Below are 19,888 nucleotides of genomic sequence, written 5' to 3' on the forward strand. Positions count from 1 at the left end.
GTAATTGGCAAATCATGATGTAGTTCAATGGTCTTTCATTAAATAAGGGGCTTGCCCAATGACATAGAGGGTAGATAGAGGTTACAGTTTGAGGAGGCCAATGTCTGCTGATAAGAGAAACCAGATTTCGCAGGCTAAATCTAATTGATGCGTATGCTGGGGAATCCCTATTTATCTTATTGTAGTATAGCTGGAGCTTCGTAATCGGTGCAGTTTCAAAACAAAGAAATTGCACAAAGGGCTTTTTATAAAATCAAAGTTTGATTAAATTGATTTACGTTTTAATGATTAAAACGCAAAAGTAAAAATCCCGGTGATTAATGTGATATAAAATTGAGGCGCATCTTAAAATAAACGTACTTTTTGCTTGGAGCAGATATTTATTTTGCGAAATTCTTTACAAAACTATATAAAAAAAGTATTTATAACACGTATATTTCCACAAATACAGTTTTGAGCACAAATCAATTACCATCCTCCGTGGAGGAGAGACTTCTTGAGACCGATGATCCTTTCCAAGGGAGAGGGGTAGTAAGAGGTCTTGATGACGTAGGTCTTGGGCGCCCAGCCGCTCGAGTAAACCTTGGGAGCCCAGCCGCTTGAGTAGACCTTGGGAGCCCAGCCGCTTGAGTAGACCTTGGGAGCCCAGCCGCTTGAGTAGTACGAAGGAGTCCAGCCGCTGTAGTAAGACGGCCAGCCATACGAGTACTGCAATCAGATTTATTATTTGCAGATTTTTAAAAAAAAATTTAAGGCCCACAGAAGAAGACATTTTTGACTAGATGAACCATAATATTGCTTATCAAACTAAAATATCAATTATCTTTAGTGCATTGAATATTTTCATGCACCTTAATTGTAATATTTATACCTAAATGGGTAAGTGAAGATTAATAATTAAATCTTTTTTGATTACAAATTGATGTCGCGCTCAATGACACAATCGGGAAGAGAAAAACAAAAGCTTGTTTTAGAATATTTTATTAAAGAAATATGTTGGTAAACAATCAATAAAATAATGTACTTTAAAAATAAATATTTGAATTTCAAGTTATTTGATCGAAAATGAAAATCAAATCTGAATAAAAACATTTAGATTGCGTATGCACTTTTAAAAAACCGATTTACAATTTAAACGATATAATTAATTTAATAAATAATGAGTATTTAATTTTTTATAATATAAATAAATCAATATAAATGTTGAATTTGTAAGAAGAACTCACGGTGCTGGGCCATCCTCCGGCGTGGGCCTGGAGGACGACGGCGCAGACGACGAGGGCAAAAAGAGCAAGACGAGCCATCAGGGGGATTTGAGTTGCAGTTGCAGACAACACTAGACGCCGGTCAGCGGGCAGCTTTTATACCTGGCGAAAGTCTTCCTGGATGCAGCACTCTGGCTGACCATGATCTGCATTCCCTCCCCATCTTGTGCATGGGAATATCGTACTAGTACTATTAAATAATAACAAACGTTACGCATTAATTGATGCGTTGAGGCGCGTCCGCCGAGGGTCGCTCTCGGGTCGCTCTCGGGTCATGGCGTCGCGATCTTTTCTTTGACAGATGGGTCGGATAGGTGAGATCAGTATCATCACCTATCTTAAACTAATTGATAACAAATTATGGGATATTTTATTTTAAATAAGGTTTATTGTGCAAAGAAACACCTACACTCAATATTCAATATTAAGTGATGATAAGATTTAAGGTTTTCGGCCATTCTTTGCTGAAAACAACAATTTGGAGAACTGATTCGAAATTCACATCATCATTATTATTTTTTGTAAGTTTTTTTTATAATTTTCTTTTTAAAGTACTCACTTACAAGCTCACAATTGAGTTTTTATGTTATAGAAATTTCAACACCCCATTTTTAATTTTTCAATTTAAGAATTATTAATTGATAATAAGCCTACTTTGATCTTTTTCACACCAAAATCTCACCTTATATGTTTAACCCAATATTTGCGTAACAATATCAGCTCAATAGCATGTTTACTTCCAATGAAAACTAAAAAACATATAGTTTTTGCATAATTGACTTAAAAACTCGAAAAATTAGATGATATTTTTTTAAATTTTGATTAAAATCTTGAGCAGTTGTTGAAACCATTTTAATGTTGAAGAAAATTTGAATTATTGAAGCAAGTGGATAGGCCACTCCTCAGGCGGCTTAATTGCATAATAAAACGGTATGAATTAGCGCAATGCATTTGTGTGCAATGAGAAAGTGAAGCGACCTGGGGGCATCTCTTCTCGTGTGTCCCGCTCTCTAGAGTGCATAACTTTGGTCCTTAGTAATGCAGTTGTTTGTGCCGTGCAGCAGGCAGGTGCATAGGAAACGAGCGAAAACCGGGCCTTGCACCATTTCACCAATAAACGCCCTGTCTGCCATGTGACTTGTTGCACAAACCTCAAGTGCGGGGAAAAATAATTTATTCCACTGCATGCCTGTAGGACTAAATTGCTCCAACTATTACCTTTGAATTTTTATTACAAATTTCCTTCAAAATGATTTATTTTTAATTCTATCAATTCAATTCATATAATTATTATTCTATCGAAACAATAACTTATATTTTGAAGCAACGAGAAAAATGATGCTGTATTACTATTTATTCTTATTCAAATATGGCTCTTATCAATCATTATTTAAAATTAACCCAGATGAATCATGAAAATTATATACAAAAAAAAAAACAAGATTAAATTTTATTTCTTGTAATATTTTTTTCTAAAATAAGATTAAGAAATTTAATGTTTTCTTTAATTGATTGCATGCTTTTTTAAATTCTATCATTAATTATTTGACCCCCAAATCTACTACGATTTTTTTACCTTAACCTTTAAATTATTAAATCTTTTAAATTCCGATAAAAGATTAATTACGTTACAAAAATGTGCAGATCTTCAAAAACACGGCGCGAGTTGAAACAGATTGGCATTTAATAAGGAAGCGAAATTTGTCTGCTGAATCAAGCTAATTCACTGTGTACATGATTATTAAATCACCTTTGCAGTTTGCAGACCCAACTTCTAATTGCCATTGGCGAGACAAAGTTGCCCCTATACTTGAAGCTTATATAATTTCTACCGTGGATAATTAATGAAGCTCGAAGCGATTTGCATACCTTAAAAGAAAATCACGCAAAGCCGTGTGTTAAGGCTGAGTGGCGTTGTGACTTGCAGCAAGCCAGAGCAAGCAATAAATTTACAGGGTTTTATACATAATTATTTGGACCTGACGCGAGTTTTTCTTCTGCTGGCGGCTACAAAAGTTACGCTTATGCCATAAATTTCAGCTGGGCAATGTGGCAGATTTTTTTCACAGATCATTCATTGGGATTTATTTTTTAATATTCAAAGCCAAGGAGATAACAGAGAATTTATGCTTTGTATAATGCGATCAAATATTAAAAACTTTCAGATTTTTTTCTTTTTTAAATTATCATTTAAAAATGCTAGACATCAAATATAAAATTTCAGCAGAAACTGAGTACCCAAAAAAAAAAAAAAATAATAAATAAATAAATTGAGAGAAACAAAATACTTTATTTTGAAAGTTTCTTTAGTTGAAAATGTGGTTTAATATTTATAATTACATTTTTTTGCTGTAGGTTATGGTCTAAATTGACTAAAATGTTCTCCAAGAAACAAGAATAAGTGGTTATTTATCACAGCTTCAATATGCATGTTCATTAATTTATAAATTATTAATATCAAAAATTAAGTAAACAAAAAAAACTCTTAAATATAATAAAACCTCTGGCGTAAAATTGTAAAATAAAAACAGGCAAGGGTTTAAATTTTAGGATACATAAATATCCTGGTGGCTACTTTTATTAGGAGACACAAATTCACAAGCGAGATGATCATAATGTTTCAGCAATCAAAATAATAATCAACATGTAGAAAAATAAATTACAGATCAAATGGTGATTTTCGTTTTCCATCCGCAATACAATAATTAAAATGAACAAGAGTCCCAGCTCCACACGCACTCACTCTCACACATTCGCAGTATCAAACGAGATAAAAAATAAAATAAATTTAATAGTGACTAAGAAAAATTTTGACGCCCTGTCACGCGTCCAGTCCGCTTTTCATTTGAGAAAATACAAATCAAGGACAGAGAGAGTGAAATTTGCAAATCACAGAAAACGTCACGCGATGGCCAGTCTGCGCATACGCGACTCGATGGGCTCCATGCGGCTGACGCGCCACGCGCCGCCATCTTGGCGCTCGCGCATCACGACGACGCTGCCCTCGCGCGAGAGTTCGACGCGCGTGCGCATCTGCGCATGCGCGTCGCCACCGCTGAAGACACTACGCGCACGCGCAAAGGCCCCCGGCTGACGCACGCCCGCCGGACTGCGCGCCTGCTGCAGCAGCTGTTGCCGGAAGAGGCGCGCGTTGTCCCAACTGCACGGCTCCTCGTCCAGGGACACGACGCTGTCCGAGTCGATGGACATGTCAGACACCGAGTCGCTGGTGGCGCTGTCGTCACACTCGTCCAGCACAAAGCACCGCCGTACCCTGTACACAGCGTCCGGCGGGGCTGAAGATGGTAGTGGTGGAGGGGTGTCCGGCAGCGGGGGAGGCGATGACGAAGGCAGTGGTGGAGGCTCGCACAATGGCTCGCATGGCACAGGGGTGAACACGGAGAACCAGCGGTGCTCCAGGCACTCGGACGCGCTTAAGCGTTTGCTGCAAATTAATAAAAAAAAAAATCAATTAACACAATTAAATTATTAAAAAATAATAAAATATAATATGGAACCTAATCAAAAAATATATTTCACAATTCCTTAATAGTATAAAAAAATAAAAATTAAAAAAAAAACAGGATAAAGGAATAAAAAACAATCAGTATTAATAAAGCAAACTTTCAAACACTTTCAAAATCATTATTAGCTCTGCAGATAAACATTTTTTTTAATTCAACTGTCATATTTGCAGGTTAAACTGAGGTACCCGAACTTATTTATCAATTGATTTTTTACTAAGTATACAAAAATCCAATCAAGCTATTAATCAGCAATTAGCAAATAAAACATAATTATGAAACTTTCATTATTATTACCAATGATAAAATGTCTTATTTTGTGCAGAAATAATTACTATGTTTATGGATCCCATTTGTAAGTTTTGTTTATAATGATTAAAACTTACAATTTCAGGTTTTAATGGTAAATTTTCAATTAAAAAGGCTTTTATAAGTTAACTAACTAATCGCGCCTGATTGTAAATTGATTTCAAATTTCTTTATAAAGGGATTAAATTTGTGGTATATGAGTTAAAAAACCCACGTCTAGAATTTTCACAATTTCAAGCATCCTCCTCAATGTGATTGCAATTTGATAATGGGTTCTAATTTTGTTGAACTTAAGTCCAAAATATTTGTTTTTAATGCATGTTTTTAATTAAAAACCAAAATTTCGTTTCTTTGGGCAACTTCATTATGCACTGCTTTTTTCCCAATTTAAAGCGCAAAAAAATTGAATACTGTTCCATGCAAGCTCTCCTATTGATTTGCAATTAATTTGATAAAATTTGGTTTTTGAAGATTTCGTGAGCTATGTTTTGTTTCCTGGTATGCTCTTTTTTGTTGTCCTGAATCATCTGAATGAGTTTATTTTTAAAATCCAAAATTTCACTTAAATTATTTGATCTTTGATATTAAGAAAAAATGGAACCTTCCTTTTCTTCAAAATAAATATTTTTTAATTAGATTGATTAGATTCATTATTTCCTTTTTAAAAGTATTTTATACTCTTGAAAAAGTTGAGAAAATCTGCATACCTGGGGTCTCGGACGAGCAGTTTCGCAATGAGGTCTTGCGCCTCTAGTGAAACGTCCTCGAAGAGGTCTTCTGGAAAGTCGACTTGGCAGTGTGCGATGTTGCAGAAGGTTTCTTGCTTGGTGTCTCCCCCGAAGGGCGAGTATCCGGTGAGCACCGCGTACAGCAGCACCCCCACAGACCACATGTCCGTCGCCAGACTGATGGGCTCATAGTTGAGCACCTCAGGGGCTAAATTTGTCACGATCGTGAATTCAGGAACATTTGATTTATTGCAAAAACTCACCAACATAGTCAGGGGTGCCGAGGATTTCACGGACGTCCGCACCCTGTCCCACATACCTGGAGATGCCCAGGTCACACAGTTTGACGTCACAGGTCGGCCACTCACCCGTCAGCACCAAGTTCTGAGGCTGAAATAAATTTGTAATAAATCATTCAAACTAGAAAATTTTAACAAAAGTTTAATTCAACATAAAGATGTTTAAAATTATGCGTGTGGTGCAAATATTTAGCTTATTTTATTTTACTTCTTGATATTTTTTTTATATTGATAAATCTATTTCATTTGACTGGTATAGCTTTGCCTTTCTATTCATGTCAATAATTTTTCGCACGTGCAAACAAATTGAATTATTAAAAAATTATTAATTTCAATCAAATAATTTACGTCAAATAAATTATAATTTTATTGCAAAAGTATACTGAGTTCATGGACGGAGCATTTATGATTTATTTAAAAAATTATGTTATTTATTAATTATAATGGAAAATCATGTATTGTTTCAACATCAGCCTTGGAAATTTCGTTTTCATATTTTCTTTACAGCTCAAATAAGAAAATTCAGCAAACACAAAATTCAAATCAAACCCAATAATATGTCAAGTGTTTTAAGAGGATTATATTAACATGCACATGAATGTAAGAACTCCACCCATCAATATACATATTTTTGCATTCCTGAGGTTTACGCGCGTGACTTTGAATAAAAATTAAAATTCTCGCGGTATAATCTACACTAGTCGCGCAGGGGATTGAATTACGCAATGCGCCGTACAAGGCGCGTGTTCAATTAACCGATTGGCTGGGCATAATAATTTTCTCGGCGTCTGTCCGTCACAATTAAGTCATCAATTCTGAGAGGGAGATAAAAATAAAGGCAAAGCAGGCGCCGGCCAAGAAGTAGAGGTTGGCGCCGCACTCGTTTTTTAAATACATCCACTCGGAGAGATAAGTCTGTGTGAGAGGCAAGGGTGCAGACTAAAGAGCAGCGCCATTCACAGCCACCAAATATATATACTATGTATATTATTAAACACGAGAGTACTTTTAAGAAGGGATTGCGTCACTGCGCAAACATTTGCAGCAGCGGCAGAGAAATTTAGCATCCCGTTCGAAAGTGAAAAGCAGGCGTGAGATTCTCTCTGCGCGCTAAAATTTTGCAATTCTAAGTTTGTTCCGTTTATGTTGCGTATTTTTTTGTTATCACTTCACAACGAAATAATACCTTGATGTCGAGGTGAGCGACGTTTATAGAGTGGAGGAAGGCGATTCCCTCCAGGATCTGACGCATTAGCCTGGCCACGTCACGTTCTTCCAACATTTCGTCTCTGTCCAACAGACTTTGCAGTTCGCCACCAGAAACCCTGAAACAACACAAACAAGTTAAAATTTTGATGGTAGATGATAGTACTAGTGATCGTATTATATAGATTATAGTCGAAATAAAAAAAAGTACTTTAATGAACAATAGAGGGCTTTTATATTGAACTTTTTATCAGAAATTGATTTAATTTTACACACTTTCATTCAAATTGAATCAGATCCGAAAAGAGTGATGAAACTTTAAATGTCCATCTGAATCACAAAGAAATTTTCTAATAGAGCTAGAGATCAAAAAGGCGTGCCGTCAAAAACACGTCTCGTCGCGGAGGGTCCGATCAAACGCGCTTCCGTTCCCATGCTTTGTCAAGAGGAGCGTCTAATTGATTGGAGCACACCTGCGTCACGCAGAAGCTAGCTTGCAAATTCAACTCACATTTCTAGGAGGAGCACCATTTCCGCGTCCGACTCGAAAACCCTCTCGAGCTTGGCGATGCGCGGACACGAGGAACACGCCTCCAGGACGGCCACCTCGTGCAGGATTTCCGGCCTTAAGGTGCCGCCACGACCTTTCTTCAGGAACTTGGCGGCGAACGTCTTCTTGCTGTGGCGATCGATGCATCGACGAACCGCGGCGAATTTTCCCCTACAAAACAAATAATTATAAAAAATTAATGATACCATAGTAATCAATCAATTGCAAAAAAATTTTGCCTTGCCAGTTCAACTTATTGCGGTTTATTAAATAAGAAATTTTTCTAAATATCGTATAAAATATCATATAATTCATTGTTTTCTGTAATTGTAAATTTGGATAAGAATATAACCATTAATTTTTTCTAATAAACTTTCTTATATTTTCAATTTTTAAAGTTTAGTATATGATATTTTAATTTATGTAAAACTCAAACGAAAGGTTATTTCCTTATTTGGAATACCGACTTGTAATAAATTCCAATTTAACTGTGCATTTTTTGCAATAAAATCCATTAAGAGAGGAAGTTGCTTATCTCTTTTTATCGCGTTAGAAATGACCATATGCAGCTATAAAACTAGCGGAGTGAAGAGTGATTCTACGTTTTTTTTTCGCTAGGTAAAATAAATTACAGTATAAGATATTTTGCAATTTCATAGGATGGGTGAATTAGGCGAAACAGAAAACATCCGGCGCTCTTCCTCTCCCCGTTACATACTAAGTGCCCGTTTATTTTTTCATATTAATTCGCTCGTCTGCAGATGCGATCAGATTTTATATAAATTTTCCTGGTTATGTGATTTTCACAGTCGATGAGCAAGAAAACTGGGCTTTGCATTATAAAGGGACTGCATTCCGCAACTGCAGAATAGAGAAATCGCGGTGATGCTCTCATCCAAGGAAAGCATCATCAGAGTTACGTTGCTCGGAATGCTAATTGCATAAATGAGAATCAGAAAGAAAATTCTCACATCGATCATGCTCTCAAGTACATATAGATGATTCGAATTAATGCGCCAGATTATAATTTCAAATCATTCTGCTCACATAACTTCTCGGGTGGAAAAAAATGAGCTGTGAACCATTTGTTCGCATTAACAATTGAAATTTATTGCAGTCTCTTTTCCGAGCCACACCTTGTTTTAAAACAACCTTCAGGAATTCAATTAACGAGAAAACCACTGTTGAAATTTCGTGCTAAATCATTCATTTGAAAAGTATGCAACACACGCGAAAAACAAGGAATCTATCAACTCTCAATTTCGTCTATTCTTTAGCAACTCTGTTTAATAAATTAAGAAAATAAACTTGATGATAAATAACATGATAGGACTGACATTTAATTAAAATATATATAAAAATTTCTATATATAGATTTCAAAAATTAGGAAAGCATTGTAACATTATTAGAAGGATAAACTCAATTAATCTTTTGCACAGTCGTATTCAAAAGAGAGAGAAAACAATAGGTGTTTTTAAATTTCTTTATTTCTTTTAAAGAGGATTATTCCAATTATTTTCCAACAATCAACACAAAACTGGTTAAAATTTTAATCTTGGGTCAAATGTACATTGTTTATCTAAACCCCAAATTTAAATAAAATCTCACTTATAAATTTCCCAAAATATTCCAAAATTACTACACCATTGTTTTTTTTTTTTTTTTTTTTTTTAATAAATAGTAAATATAAATTTAAATGCATTCCACATTTTATCTTTCTCATTAGCACTTTAATTTTAATTTAATGCGTTTCCAGGGCATAAATTAGCCCGAGTGATGCGAGGTGATTTTCCGCATGAAAAATCGGCAATTATCCCGTCCTTGACCTCTGAGCGACGATCGCTGAATACTTTTATTGCCGAAAAGGTGCGTGTTTGCAAATTCGCCCGAAAGCATGCTGCGGAATTTTCTGCGCGCCCCGCAGTCACTCAGCCGCGACTTGAAACTCCTGGCGTCACACGAATTTTTTCTCCATTACAAATAATGATAAACGTCGCATTGGAATATTATGTATCAAGAGCGCGCGTGTTATTTTTTCTGGTCGTTGACTGAAGGAATGCAGCCGAGCCAGTCGCACTTTGCTCTCTTTCGCGGCGGCGGCGGCGGCGGCCACTCGCATTCCTCCTTTCAAAAATCGCTGCCTGCTTCTTTCTTTCTCCGAGAGCAACTCGAGAAATTCACCAGCGGTTGCGTGGCGCGACCATCAATAAATTATTTTATACCCGCGCTGAATCACTCGCGAGATTTCAATGCGTAAGTGACACTCTCTTGTCGCACACTCATCGCCTCTTCAATTACGCGTCCAGGCATTGTTCCAGCAATTTATTCTCATCCAGTAAATTTGAACGGAGGCCAATTTCCGATGAGATGTCGCATGATGACTTCAGAAAACTTCCCACTTTGAATAATTTTTTGCTGGGTGTTCTGTTTATTTTCTTTAAAAACTGATTTTGCTGAAATTTTTGATCAAAATAGGAATGAAACTTTAACATCTGCAAATTTTAAACGCTTTTGGCTTATTCTCCTTATTAATTTTTCGGAAATGATTAATTTTAATTCTTAAATATTTCTCCTCAAAATATTTAACAAAAATGTGTGAAACAGTCATTTTTGTATTAGTTTTAGGCTTTCATGAAAAAATAATGATTCAGCAGTTTTTTTATCATAAAATTACTTAAAATTGCATGAATTATGCTTTATATTTGAATTGACGACTTTCAACAAACACTAACAAGCATCAGAAAAAGTGTTCATTTTGGAAATGATTTTTTATTTAGCTGATTCAATCACATCTTTGACCTGAACTTTAAAATTCTGTTTTTTATACTTGGTCTTGCGATAGATTCCGTCAGATTCCGTAAGAAAAGTGATTTTTTTAAATATAATCTAGCAATGAGCATAACAGCATAAGTTTTTTTCTGTGGAATTTTCTTCTGTCATGCAATTGACCAAGATTGACCAAGATGAGAGATATTCCCAATTTATTTATGATGTTTTTTGTTCAATAATCACAAGCGGCATTCCGCAAAATATCTGATTTGCCATAATTTCCATTAAAACGGACACAATACCATATATAAATTCCTGCCGACACGGAATTCCACATTTGAACTTTTTATGCCCGATAAATTTACATGGGCATGTTTGTGTGTAATGCTCGCATTTTTCTCACGCCATATGAAAATAGCCTCGCGCAGGTCGATACTACCAGAATAAAAATTCTGGGAAAATCTGCTTCTTTGGCCAGCGACGCTTTTGAACTCATGCCACGAATACACCATGAATTATTTATATACAAAGTGGTCTGATTTGAATAAAGAGCCGCCGGTCACCGCACCAACGAATTAAAAGTTCTGCAATTTTGCTAATTTCTCTTCTTCATCTTCGACAGACGGCGAGAGTGCAAATCTCGTTTGTTGACGAGAGAAGTTTCACTGCTGTGCACATGTGTTTTTGTCTGTCAGAGATCACATGTGACCCACAATGCAATGGCCCGCTGGCGAGGCGCAGAGAAAGAGAGCCTTTTTCATTTTCCCTGCCGCGAGCTCGGAGATGATCAAAAATTCACAGCAGACAGCCCTTAAATAAATCACGCCTCGTCTAATTAAAATCAAAAACACGAGAGAGAAATCCGACTTTTATTGTGTCTCCCCGACAGTTTTGGAGCTTTTACGCGCGCCTATTAATTTTTATAAATGCACCGGTTATTTTTTCATTCATCTCCGCGCTTTTATTGATTGTAAAAAAAAACTGATGCCAGAATTTATGGTAAGTGAAAACTAATGAAAGTGCAAATTGAGAGAGATGGGATGACAGAAGCTTTCTATTGACATTGGCTTGATATCTCTGTCCAGCACCTGAAGCATTTTGAGGACCTTGCAATTTTTATTTCTCAAAAGATTTCGCTTATCTTTTGCATTATGTTTGACTTGTTTTAATAAAGGTTTCCCACTTTCCGCGAGCTTGAGAATTTAAATTTGATCAAGGAAGCTAGTAAATATGGTTTTGGTTTTTTTTTTCACTTTTTATATATTCAAATTTATACAAGAATCAATTGTATTTTTTTGGCTCCAAAATATGAAAGATCACTTTCTTATAATAAAAAATAAGTTTTAATTCAGTCAGTGAAAAACTACTCTTTCTTTTTTCTTTTCAACACAAAATTTTTCCTGCCGGATTTGTCTTTGGAAACTAGTTTAATTTGTTATTCAATTTGCATACATTGACCTCTGACAATTGTTGAGAAGCGCCGACGACTTTCTTGTCAACCGCAATCAGCGCAAAAGGTCATTCAGGTCTCTTTTCAGTGTCAGATTTTCTGCTCAATTTGAAGCGAAACGCGACCACGAATCGACTTGCACATACAATTTGGTCCCGAACTCGTTTCACGCGAGAAAGGAGAGGGAGTGAGAGAGGACAAAGGAGACCCTTTTTTTCTTTCAGGGCTTATTCAAAAATTTTGATTCGCGTTCCCAAATTGTGATGAAATTGAAAAAGAGAACAAAAAGTGGCTGCAAAAATTGTCTTCCGCGAAAAACAAGATGCCGGTATGCAAAAGAGGAGCAGCTGTTGCGGAGGCCTGGGGCTTCACCTGACCTACTTGGCCCCCTCCCTCCCCCTCGCGCTCAGGTCAGCGCGTCTGGCGGCTGCATTAACCTCGCTCGCTTGCTCAGGCGACTGCTCTGCGAGAGACTCAATTGGCCGCAATTGGAAAATAATGCATTACCACTGAGGACCTCGTTATTTGTGTGTGTGTGTTGTACTGCCCAACGCCAGCCACATAAATAATCCAATAAAATATATAAAGTCAACAACACACATGTGGTCGCTCGCTCGCCTAATTCTGTCTCGCGCAGCCACACCTGGTGTTGCATGTCATTTGAATAAACTTGCAGCTTAACGAGATCGTTCACTTTTCGTTTTTTATGTATTGCGACCTGTGTTTGTTTCAGTTGGGACATATTCCAGTAAGAACACGTTTTTGTTATGCGCCTTTCGAAATTTTTAAGTGTATAATTTTATATTCCTCGTTATTTTCATGATTGAATGGGAACATTAATACCATCAATATGCAAGTGCAAACATTAAAAGAATGAAGATTTCACAACTTTCTGAGAGGGATTCCAAAGATTTTCAGCTTCAGCAATAGTTTCTCTCTGCAAGAATGAACAAAATCTTTAATTGTCTGATCGTCTCAAGATTCTATTCTATTTAAAGATTGATTCCTGATTAATTTTAATATTCATGAAATTATACACTACATGTAAAAATGCACGGGCAAAAAGAATTTTGAAAGTTAATTAAAGTTCCATTAATTGACGAAATTCAGTTGAACTGAGTCAAAGTATGAAAAATTACTATTTGATTTTATATCCTGAAATGCATAATTTCCTTTTGCCACTATAAATTAGTACAATATTTGAGGATATTTTTTTCTGTTTCAAATAAGAACCAGAGAGGAAAACAATTAACGATTTTTGATTCAAAATTGTGTCTTTTAAGTCAATGTTATTGGTAATTATAAAAATAATATGAAAACGAAAGAAAATAATCTCCTGGGTCACCAGAGAAAACGCTATTTTGCCAATTAAACCTGTCCTTTTTGTGAGGAATGAGTAGAAAAAGTGTGATTCCATCTTGAAACCTAATCAGCGTGCTTGTTTACATTCCAAACATAAAACTTTTGAGCGTCCCCAAAACCTGCAGCATCCATTTTAAATTAGCCGCAACAAATCTCATTAACTCTGCGCGGCCAAAGTAGACTATGAACCTGGTGCTCAAAAACGGCAGATTGATATCGAGCCAGAATTGTGGCACACCTAGTGTGTTTTATAGAACGCGCGGCTTAATAAGAGACTTGCGTTGTAAAGATAAGAAGGCAAGGCTGTCAATCGGAAAGAGCGAATTCTTCAGTGTGACTCACGGAGAGTTTTTTTATCACACCTCCGCGCGTTAATTCCCCAATGACAAACTAAACCAACAAGAAAAATTTCCCTCGACTTTTGCCTTATTTCTTCAGAAAAATTTTATTGCTCTTGTCCAATTTGGCAGTCAAATTATACCGGCGGACCTTTTTTTATTTATCGCCTGTGATTTTTCCCACAGACAATAATGAGATGTGAGCCGCATATTTAATGTGTTTGGGTGCGTCGGGTGATTCATTCATTGGCAGCAAGTCTAGCTCATTGCCACGGCTGATGCAATGTTTTATCTTTTTTCTTTAAGGAAACTGTTAATTGCGTGCGATTTACCTTCGCTGAAATAAACATAATAGAGTTTAGTCAGCAAACATAAACTCTGTGTGCTGCGTCCTGATAAACCCTATAAATAATAATAGTGCGCACTTGCGAAGGACTCGCACGCGAGCCACCGCGAAGCCATGATTCCATTGCATTTTGGATGCCCTTTATCTCATTGTCTGTGTTGTTTTTGATAAGAAAACGGATAAAAACTCTGGGATTTTTGGAATCTAGTTCAGCTGAAAATATAAGACAAATTTTCACACTTATCTTGCAAACCATTCTTAATCGACCAGTTTATACCTAAAATTGATTAACCTTCATTCTAAATTTGAGCAATCTTGTAATTAGGACGTGCAAGCAGCGAAAAATTGTATTCTTTTAACCGGCCAAAGTTGTAAAACCACAAAATGATGTCATATTTAATCATTTAATGACATTCGTTTCAGGCAATTAAAACGAAAAATAACAATAAAATTTGCTTTATAAATAACGTTAAAACAAATTGTATTAATAGAGCTATATTTTTAATATTTTATAAATTTAAAGAGCTGAACACTCATTTTAAATATTTTGTAATTTCTTTTCTTTTTTGATAGTCTGATTGTTCGATCCCTAGCGAATTTCCTTGAATTCACAGTTAATGAGAGTTTCTTTCTTTCTTTCTCTCACCCTCTTTTCCTGTTTTTCGATTGCGTGAATCGATCGCATTCATCCGGAGATCAAATTTATTTTCATGTATCTGTTTCGAAAACGGATTCTTGGCGTGGCGGTTTCGTTCTGCGTGCACTTGAGTTTGTATCCTGAAGTGCTGTGGGTGAATGGGATTAAGGCGCGGATTGAAACGGAGCCAGCGAGAGAAAAGCAAGGCCGCTGTAGAAAGGAATTTCCATCTCAGTCAGCGCCGCGGCGAGAGGGAAAAAAATCCAGCAGGCGGATCTGGTGTACAATATCAAGTAATGCACGCATCGCTCTTGGAATAATATGTGCTCTCAACGATTTATACAAATATTTTTTTCACCTATAAAAAAAAACGTTCATTTAGGACACACACGGCGTTTTCATCGATTAGAGACGTTTTTTGCTTCGCCGCGTGTGCTAAATTCTCATTTGAATTATCTTCTTGAAGAAATAATTTGTTGGGCAAACAGCATCACCGTGATAAGCAAAACGATTTTTGATGATCTCACGCGAAGGCAAATTGCGACTTAAATTCAAATAATGGTAGTTGGCAAGCTTGAAACAAGCAATTTTTTATAAAATTATTTTAAATGCATTAAAAAAATTAGGACATAAGGCAAATACTTAAAACAAAAGCAATTTTATTGTGTCAAATAAGACTTTTCTTGATAATTTTTATCAGTATCGAAGATGATGAAATTAACAAAACAGGTAATGATCAAAGAAAATTAATTTTAGAACCCCTTCATAATTATTTATTTTTCTGTTCATATTCTGCGTCGTCATTATCCACTTAAAAAAAAGATTTGCATTAGCCTACGTTAGGTACTCTAGGTACTTAGTAAAGTACTGCAGGCTTTTCTTCCTTTCTTTTTGTCCCTTTATTCTTTTCAATATGCACGAAATAAAAAGTACAGTTAAGCTCCGGCGACGACTTTGTGCTCGGGTGCTTTGCAAATTTTCTGGCTTGATGTTGATGTATTTTTTCGTGCCTTGGCGGAACATCTGCGCGGCTACTGCATTTCATTAAAAATACAAATTTGGTCTCGTAAAAACGAACAACGGCGCGCGCGTGATCCGAATTCGTAATGAGTTTCATGAATTATCAAGGGGAATAAATAAAATATATTATGTGACATAATTCAAAAGAAGCGGTTCGATTTGAATACAATCGTGCGCTAAAAAAGCACTAGCCCTTTTTTAGCGTTTTATTCCCAAGGAAAATTGCATTGTGTTCGGCGGTTTGATTTCGTCGAGTTTCACAGATGGATATAAACCGCAGGTCAGGACGCGAAAATATTGTTCTTGATTGGGTCAAAGTCGAGCAAATAAAAAACATATATAAATAAAAGAGGCGGATTGTTGAGTGGGTTGGGAACATGTGTTGGCAAACAATGAAAGCAGGGGATTATCTTGAACAAGATCTGCAAAAAGCGGATTGGAAATTTATTTGTAATTGAGAAAAGCCTCAAATGGAAACTTGGTTTGCAATTATTCAAAAGTTGTTTCGCTTGCAAAAATGGTGACCTTCGAGTTTGTCATCGAATGTATTCGTTAAATTATAAATTTTCACCGCAAAAAAATGTATTTGAAAATTCAACACTATATTTTACATTCAAATTGAATTGGAATCAATCGCGTGATAAAATTCACTGTAAAAATTGTAAATAATGTCGCTCGTGATGTGCACCCAGAGGCGCATGCATCAATTGTGGCACGAAAAGTGCATCCTTTCCACTTCCGTTTTTTCTGTTTCGCAGACCTGCATGCGAGAGCTGTCTAATAGAACGAGAGATGTGCCGTTTTTGTTGCCCAAGAGCAATTTAATTAAAACATCTTCTCGTCCGCGCCGACATGCAATCATTGTAATGTAGTTTCGAATTTTTCACCTGCAAATCAGGAAACAAGAGGAAGAGAGCAGAGCAGCCGCCGAGAAATAAAAAGCAGTCATGCAATCTAACTGTACGCAATAATTGCAAATGTCTCTCGCCGCCAGACCTGCTTAATTACATTCGGCTCTTTTTAATTAATAATAATAGTCATTACAATCAAAATTTTCATGCGGAAACTCTCAGTTTTAATTGACTGAAAATTAATTCTTATCATAAGAAAATTTCGTTTCTTATTTGTAGGGTTGGGAATAATCTATGGGGATAAAATGAGATTGTATCTTGTTATTTGCATTTTCAAAAAATGTCAATTTTAAATGTTCAAAAACAGATCTCTGAGAATTTTCAAGCCCCCAACACTAAAAATATTTCAGTTTCGTCGAAAGATTACGTTCAATTAATGAGGTTGGATAATGTAACTGTATTGAAAAAGCAAAAAGTTAAAATTGAATGAAAACAATTTTTTGGCCAGAGAGCAATGTGTCAGAAGAGTCATGCTTTGAGGGGGAAAAATGATATAAAAGTAGCTCGATTTTGCTTACAATTGCGTAGTTGAAGTGGCATTTTTTAAAGTTGACTTTTAATCGAAGCGGTACTGATTTGAGTTTCAAGCAAGTTAATGCTTGAATTGAAAGCTGGTGTGCGATATAAAATTATAACTTCTAATAAACCACTGCGTGGAAAGTTCCGGCAGCTCTAAATTAAATCAATGCTCAATAATTTCACGGTTCGCTTCATTTTCTCAACCGCAAAAATTGTCTTGGCTGCAAAACCGGCTGGCGCCATCACCATATAAACTTGTTCTTTTCTTTCTTGGGCAGCAACGACTTTTCCAATTGTCACTACGCGGCTCCGCCGAAAAAATTACATATAAGTATCTCACGTGTGCTAAAAAACCATCTGCCAACGGACAAACAGCATAAAAATGCGGAAAGAGCATTCAATCTTTTTTTATCACTCTGGCAAGTCATGACTTTATTTTTCTTCAATACGTGCACTGCTGTAAAGAAAAGAGCCTGGCCAAGAAATGGCATAAAAGAATAATTTATCGCGCACGACTCCTTCTTCTCGCGCTAAAGGTAACGGTACCCTGGCTGTCCGAGCGACCCTGATAAGCCGGCCCCAGGTGCGTTTCTATTTTTTTTTTTTATCTTTTTTTCGGTAAACATACCTGGCGAAGGGTTCCTCTTCGACGTGGAAAGAGGCCTCGAGGGGCTGGTCGCTTATCAGCTGCTGCTCCTTGTCCAGGGGCAACCTGAGGAAGCCCGGCTGCTCGGCGGCCTGGACGCCCGGCGACGGCCCAACCATCGCGATTCACATCCGTCGGCTCAACACTGAAGACTGACTCTCGAGTTTGAGAAGTCGCTGCGGCTCTCGAGTGGAGGAGGTGCGCGCGCAGGTCCCTGGCTTAGGTTGTTGCCTCCGGGTCGCGGCTCAGGGCGCCCGGACTCGATTTTGTCAGGGTTCACCAACCAACCACGCTCGCTTTTAATGACTGCCTTGTACCTTTTTTCGGCGTTTTTCCTCCGCTCGCTACTTTTTTCCGCCCGTATATAATTGTATTTCTCACGTCTGTTGTTATTTTTCATTCTTTTTCTTGCGCGCCTCTGCCGTGGAATTATATATTTTCGCCGCGAGTGATTGAGCGCAATTTGTCCGGCGACTGTATTTTCTCGCGCTTTTGTCCAGTTTGTTTGCGAGGCTTTTTGCTCTCTTCCGAAATTGAAAGTAAGCGCGCAGAAGAAGCACTCTTTGTGTCCAATTTAGGAATGTGCATTCCGACGGGCAAAAAATCGAGACAGGGAAACAAAGTATGATAAAGTGCTTGATAAAGTGACGGAATGTTCACGAATAATATTTTGGTTTGCCGCGAGAGAAGCAAGTTTAGTTGCGGAATAATCTGCAATTCATGGTTTCGCGACACTTTTTCAAGAGGGGAATACGCAAGAGAGAATTTTAGTTAAAATAAACAAATGTCAGGACAAAAAAAATAATTGAAGAGAAAAATGGGCTTGTTCTAAAAAATGGTTAACATTCAAAACGACATTTGAACAAGAAATCCAACAATCAAAGCTGTTTTTTCATTCCCTGAACCCTGAATCATGAACGTTTCCATGAGTGTCATTATAATTTTTACATCTCTATAAATTCCTTTGATTTGACTAAAAAGGGGCTTTAGCAAAGCAAAAGAAGTTAAATTAAATTTGAAAAAGTGGTCCATGATTGTACTGAAATCTAAAAATTTCGTTCTAAAAAAAATTATTTTGATACAATTTACACACAAGTGTCTTCAAATAAAATTTGAGCCAAAAAAATGTGTTTTTCAAAAGTCTAATTCTGTGCTTTGAGTCCTCGCAAAGTCGTAACTTTCCTCAAAAGATAATCAGTGATAACAAGATAAGAGTCTTGTTTTTTTTTGTCAAGCGCTGACGTGCTTGCTATTTTGATGAAGAAGTGCTCATGTCCGTATTTGAAACCATCCCAAGTACGGTCTGCAATCAACCGGTGTGCGCGACTTATCGGCATGAAGTTTTCCTGTGTGTCAATGCCGCTGCAAGTACTGGAGTTGTAGCACCCACGGCTAGTGTAATCTCGACGTCATCTTCTATATTTACAAGTAGATTCTGCGAATAAGACCTTGCTTGCGCAACCAGAGCTGTTCTCGATCGCCAACAAACAAAGTAACACAGATCTGGAGCCGTCTTTCTCTCATGCTGCAAACTGCACGTTTGTCTCTATTCAGCATATCAAATGAATATAGCGACGAGGAGAGAGGATTTCAGAGTTCATAACCCGTTCTATCTGCGGATAAATTTATTTAAAAATATTTCAAATAATTAATTTCCAGGATTTTGAAGGCTTGATTTCATGTGATGCTTTTTGAAAAGGAAAGAAAAATGGCAAAAGAAAGGTTTTTTTTATCATTTTTATTTGTTTGTAAAATTATGATACTTTTTTGCTGTTTATTCAGAAAAACGTTGAAATTATAATAACAAATTAACTGTAACTCTTTGAATTTATATAAGAGCAAAGAACTTTTTACATATTCATAATAGTCATTTTTAAACAAGAAAATTATCTTTAGAAGTTGCTCTTTGTCTTCAAGTTGGGTTGGAAATATATTATTCTATTATTGGCCTCTTATCTTTCTCTACCTAAAGTTACAAAACCGAACAAGCAGCTAATAAACAAGAGCT

General features: G+C 36.6%; 2 protein-coding genes across 2 annotated transcripts; both read right to left on the reverse strand.

The window, feature by feature from the left end:
• Nucleotides 1-339: 339 nt before the first annotated feature.
• LOC132197655 (uncharacterized) lies at nt 340-1,334 on the reverse strand. The gene is made up of 2 exons (XM_059621061.1): nt 1,227-1,334; nt 340-708 (listed from the first exon to the last, which is right to left on the reverse strand). Exons 1-2 carry the CDS (start codon nt 1,302-1,304, stop codon nt 469-471), a joined length of 318 nt encoding a protein of 105 aa, XP_059477044.1. The 5' UTR covers nt 1,305-1,334; the 3' UTR covers nt 340-468.
• Nucleotides 1,335-3,803: 2,469 nt separating this feature from the next.
• On the reverse strand, nt 3,804-18,025 carry LOC132197549 (serine/threonine-protein kinase 17A-like). The gene is made up of 6 exons (XM_059620895.1): nt 17,863-18,025; nt 7,843-8,052; nt 7,312-7,450; nt 6,090-6,216; nt 5,806-6,034; nt 3,804-4,710 (listed from the first exon to the last, which is right to left on the reverse strand). Exons 1-6 carry the CDS (start codon nt 17,997-17,999, stop codon nt 4,167-4,169), a joined length of 1,386 nt encoding a protein of 461 aa, XP_059476878.1. The 5' UTR covers nt 18,000-18,025; the 3' UTR covers nt 3,804-4,166.
• Between the last annotated feature and the right edge of the window lie 1,863 nt (nt 18,026-19,888).

Source organism: Neocloeon triangulifer, unplaced genomic scaffold (assembly GCF_031216515.1).
Source record: "Neocloeon triangulifer isolate White Clay Creek 2 clone unplaced genomic scaffold, ASM3121651v1 ptg000012l, whole genome shotgun sequence".
Classification (NCBI taxonomy): Eukaryota; Metazoa; Arthropoda; class Insecta; order Ephemeroptera; family Baetidae; genus Neocloeon; species Neocloeon triangulifer.